We start from the raw sequence: 4,903 nt of genomic DNA, 5'->3' as shown, positions 1-4,903 counted from the left end.
CATTTAGGTCCGATTCCCTGAAAGTCATTAATCCCCACGGCAGGATGTTTTCCTGGGAGATTAGTTTCATTGAGAGATAGCGTTCTTCCTCTTTGGTCTTTGCCATTACGGACTCAAACTTAACTTGATATTATTCCTTTGATTAATTCATATTGTCATTTAATCTTTCACTTCTTTTGTAAAGCCATTGTCATTACTATGATTGTCATAAAAAAATAGAGATTACTTGCTTATTTTTTGTCAAGGAAAGATCATTAGATCTTGTTTTCTTTTGTTATTATATCTGCCTATCGTGACTTATTGAAAAACAGCTATGCCTGCCATAAGTATTCTCCTAGCAGATGAGGCCAAGTTTGTGCATAAGCCGGCCCAAAGTACCCAAAGTGAGTTGCAATTGGGCCGGTCTCAACACTCCTACTCAGAATACCCAGGCCCATCACCGCAGGAGACAGCCCAGCCCAAAGCATAATACAAAAAAGGCCCCTACATTAAATTGGTGACTCCACTGAGGAGTTGAGAAATAGTTCAGGGACTAGAGCCCTCACAAACAAATTCCTCCAAAGTCCAGGACAACATGAAACATGAGTGTCGTACCCTCACAAGCAGAGTCTAGGCCAACGACGCCTCATCAACAGCAGCCTAACCAGACGGAAGGTGCCAACAGGATAGGGGCTGGACCCCAACCTCCTCCAAGGATCCTCGCAGACAACGCCAACACCTTTGTTGAGGTATTGTAGGCCTTACAGCACTTACAACAGCAAATGATAGAAGAAATCTGTCAACTAAAGACGAACAGAACAAAGGAAAAAGGAAGCCAACATGATCCAAAGCATGCGGCAGAAGAAACATTAGTAGAAGGTGTCCCGCAAGATGTAGATCAACGTTTCATTATCATGGCTAAAGTAGCGACTCTCTTGGAGCAGGAGAAAGCCAGAGGACCAAATGAGAGATTCTACGCACGTAGGCCTCCATACCCACTAAGGGTACTCAGTAAACCATACCCCAAGAGGTATGAACCACGAGTTTTCGCACAATATGATGGCAGGAAGGGAAGTGTTGTTGAGCACGTAAGCAAGTTCATTGATACGCTTGGCCCTTATGCCACAGAAGAAGACTTATGTCTCTGAGAATTTTCTAAATCACTATGCGACCGGGCTTACACCTGGTACATCAGCTTAAAGCCAGGATCGATCCAACATGGAATGATATGGTAGATGTATTTTGTACCAAATAATTTTACGGAGAGAAAACTGTGACACTTGCAACTCTGCAAGTGACTAAACAGAGGAATGGTGAAGACTTGATGGAGTACATTAAGAGATTTAGGGATATAGCACTCGACTGCTATGACCATTGCGAAGAAAGGACGCTGAGGGAGATGTGTATGATGAATATGATCAGGGAGTACAGGGCAGTTCTAGAAAACCTTGAAATCTCCTAGTTCACACAGTTATTGCAAAAGGCGAGAAAAATTGCTTAGTTTGTAAAGCCAAGCACGAACAAAAGAAGTGCCCCGCAAGCTATGGCAGTATCCACCGGTGAGCGGAGGAGAAAGATCGACGGGAGAAAGTACGATACTCCCCCGCCAATACCACGCACCACAAAGGAGCTAGACGTACTGCTAGACAAATGGATAGCAGATGGAATTTTCGAACCTAACCAGGTTGCTAGGAAGCCCACAGAGGAGGAACGGAGGGACCCACGTTTTTGTCGTTTACACAATTATTTCCAACATTCTACTGCAGAATGTTGGGCACTCTGCAGACTAATGCATCGCAGGATAAAGGAAAAGACTCTAGAACTGTCCCAGCAGGAAGTCCAAAGAAATCCACTCTCAAACCATAAAGGGAAGAGAGTAGCAACGGCGGCGCAGACCTAGGAGAAGACAAAGAAGAAAACATGGCTTTACCTGTAACAGCCATTACCACTTTACAACAAAGTTCCAAGTTCAAAAATTTGTTCGATCAGCTGGGACTCTTAGCAAAGGAAAGAAAGGTAGCTACAAAGGCTTTGGTGAGCATTGCCTCTGATGCAGGAGTAGAATGTCTATCGGCAGAAATACCAGATGATAGGGCTCTCTTATAGGAGTCAACTGAAATAACTTTTAGCGAAAAAGATATGGAGGTGGAACACCCAGATCACAAGAGGCCCTTATACTTGGCGGCGTCCATAAATCAAATCCCCATAAAGAGAACTTTGGTAGATACAGGTGCTTCTGTGAACCTCATTCCATTGAGCACTCTGCAAGTAGCAGGAATTTCAGAAAGGAAGATTCAGGGGTGCCCAATGGAAGAGACAGGGTTCGACAGAAGGGGCGAATACACAGCATGCCATATTCAGCTGTGGTTGAAAGTAGGCCCCATAGCCTCTTTAGCACAGTTTCATGTGGTGAAGATAGAAGTATCCTATCACATGCTTTTAGGGAGGCCATGGTTACACAAATACCGATTGGTCCCATCCACCTATCACCAATGTGTGAAAGAAAGATTGAATGGTAGGATAACACGCATAGCCGCGAACCCCTCACCATTCAAGCAGGCAGAAGCCCACTTAGTAGAAACTATGTTCTACGACCAATGGGCTTTATCTGGAGAAAGTTGAGTATCAAAGCCACAAGGTACCTTCGTGCCTAGGTGAAAAGATGTCCAGAATGACCTAGAACCCGATCTAAGGGAATTGTTGGCAAGAAAGAGGAAAAGGAAAAAAGCGCCCGCCACAGGATCTGATGACACACCCCAATGTGTCAGGATTCGGGGACTTGATGGCAGAATTGTATACAAATTATAAAGGCGCGTGGGGCCCGCGATTGAAACACAAATAGGTCCCACCCATGAACGGCAGAAGAAGAAATGTAGGAAGTTGACCTGGGGTCTACTTCATAAGGGCTAAGGCCCATCTCAATTAGTGCAAGTTTGACAAAAAAGGAAAAAACAGAGCTGGTACGGTTGTTGGAAGAATTCAAAGACGTATTCGCATGAGACTACAGTGAAATGTCAGGGTTAGACCCTAGGTTAGTTGCACTTACGTTAAATGTGGACCCATAGGCTAAGCCAGTAGCTCAGCCTACCAGGATATTTCACATAAAAATAGAATGGCAGATAGTCAAAGAAGTGCAGAAGTTGCTGGTTGCAGGATTCATTAAGCCTATTCAACATCCCCGCTGGCTATCAAACATAGTACCAGTAAAGAAGAAGAATGGCTAGATAAGGTGTTGCGTAGATTTCAGGGATCTCAACAAAGCATGCCCGAAAGATGAATTCTCATTGCCAAATATGGATTTATTGATAGATTCTGCAGTAAGAAGTGTCATGTTCTCATTCATGGATGGTTTCATAGGTACAATCAGATCAGAATGGCACCAAAGGATGCAGAGAAAACTGCTTTTAGAACATCCATGGGAAATTTCTACTATACTGTGATGCCCTTCGGGTTGAAAAATGCAGATGTAATTTATCAACGAGCAATGTCGGCCATATTTCACGATATGATGCACCAAGAGTTAGAAGACTATGTGGACGATATAGTGGTTAAGTCAAAGAGGAAAAAGGAACACTTCCATGTGTTAAAAAGGGTGTTCGAAAGATGCAAAGTCTTTAAATTAAGAATGAACCCTCTCAAGTGCACATTCAGAGTGTCCTCCGAAAAATTCTTGGGTTTCCTAGTACACAGCAGGGGAATAGACGTAGACCCAGCCAAAGCCACAGCCATTGCAACTATGAGGCCTCTAGCCACGGTGAAGGAACTGAAGAACTTCTTAGGAAAAGTCTCATATATCTGGAGATTCATCCCTGAGTTAGCATCAATCCCTACGGCTTTCACTAAGTTACTCAGGAAATGACAAAGTTTTGAATGAGGAGAAGCGCAGCAGACGGCCTTCAGGAGGCTACAGCAGATCATGATGAACCTCCCCACAATACAGGCCCCAATCCATAAGAAATCATTGCTACTTTATATGGCCACCAATTCATATGCCATTAGTGCCTTAATCACCTAAGAACATGGAGGCGGCATCAAGCAATTAGTATACTACATTAGCAGCACCCTAAAAGATGCAGAAACTCGTTACCCAAGGATGGAATTGGCATGTTTGGCTATTGTGTATGTCTCACAGAGATTACGCCATTATTTCTTGGCCTATGAAGTATGGCTGATGACCAAGTCCTATGCCATCAAAGCTTTACTACAGCAGCCAATCCTCTTTGGCAGGATATCTCAGTGGTTGTTACAATTGTTGCAGTATGACTTGAGAATGGGGGCACCTAGAGCAGTGAAAAGTCAGGCTATAGCAGACTTATTGGCACAGTTTCTAGGGGAGGAAGAATTTCCACTAGACGACGAAGTTCTAGGGGAAGTAGCCATGGCGGAGGAGCTCAGAGAACATTGGGTAATGAAATTTGACGGGTCTTCTACCGCCCAGTCTGGAAGGGTTGGAGTAGTTTTGTATCATGAAGAAGATAAAGCAGTAGCACTATCATTCAAGTTGGAGTTCCCCTGTTCAAATAATACAGCAGAATATGAAGCCTACTTAACTAGGCTGGCCATAGCTCTTGAAATAGGAGTTAAGCATTTGAGAGTACTGGGTGATTCGAACTCGGTAATCTGCAGACCAAAGGGAGTTTCTCCCTAAAAGAACCCAGCCTAGCCTTGTATAGAGCAATGGCCCAAAAAATGGAAGAAAAGTTCTTAACTTTTGAAATGGAACATGCTCCGAGGAACAAGAATCGGTTTGCCAATGTGTTGGCCGCACTAGGTTCACAAATAATGTTTGAAGGGGGGAGCACCAGAGTAGAGGTCAGCAAGAAAGAAGAATCCATAATTGAAATGTTGAAAGAAGGGTTCCAGGAGGAACACTGCGAAGGAGATTGCCGGATACCCATGAGGGAAGCTATGGCCCAGAAAATGG

General features: G+C 44.0%; 1 protein-coding gene across 1 annotated transcript; it reads left to right on the top strand.

The window, feature by feature from the left end:
• The first annotated feature begins 4,072 nt into the window (after positions 1 to 4,072).
• On the top strand, positions 4,073 to 4,627 carry LOC112025653 (uncharacterized). Its single transcript, XM_024058329.1, has one exon. It carries the CDS (start codon positions 4,073 to 4,075, stop codon positions 4,625 to 4,627), a length of 555 nt encoding a protein of 184 aa, XP_023914097.1.
• Positions 4,628 to 4,903: the final 276 nt, after the last annotated feature.

The sequence above is a fragment of the Quercus suber genome, unplaced genomic scaffold (assembly GCF_002906115.3).
Source record: "Quercus suber isolate HL8 unplaced genomic scaffold, Cork oak 2.0 scaffold_25, whole genome shotgun sequence".
In the NCBI taxonomy this organism is placed as follows: Eukaryota; Viridiplantae; Streptophyta; class Magnoliopsida; order Fagales; family Fagaceae; genus Quercus; species Quercus suber.
Note: the sequence above shows the minus strand (reverse complement) of the source record. Positions and strands in the feature narration are given on the sequence as shown.

What these genes read in the sequence shown, in the direction of transcription:
- LOC112025653 (XM_024058329.1), top strand. Translation starts at nt 4,073, where the DNA reads ATGGAATTGGCATGTTTGGCTATTGTGTATGTCTCACAGAGATTACGC.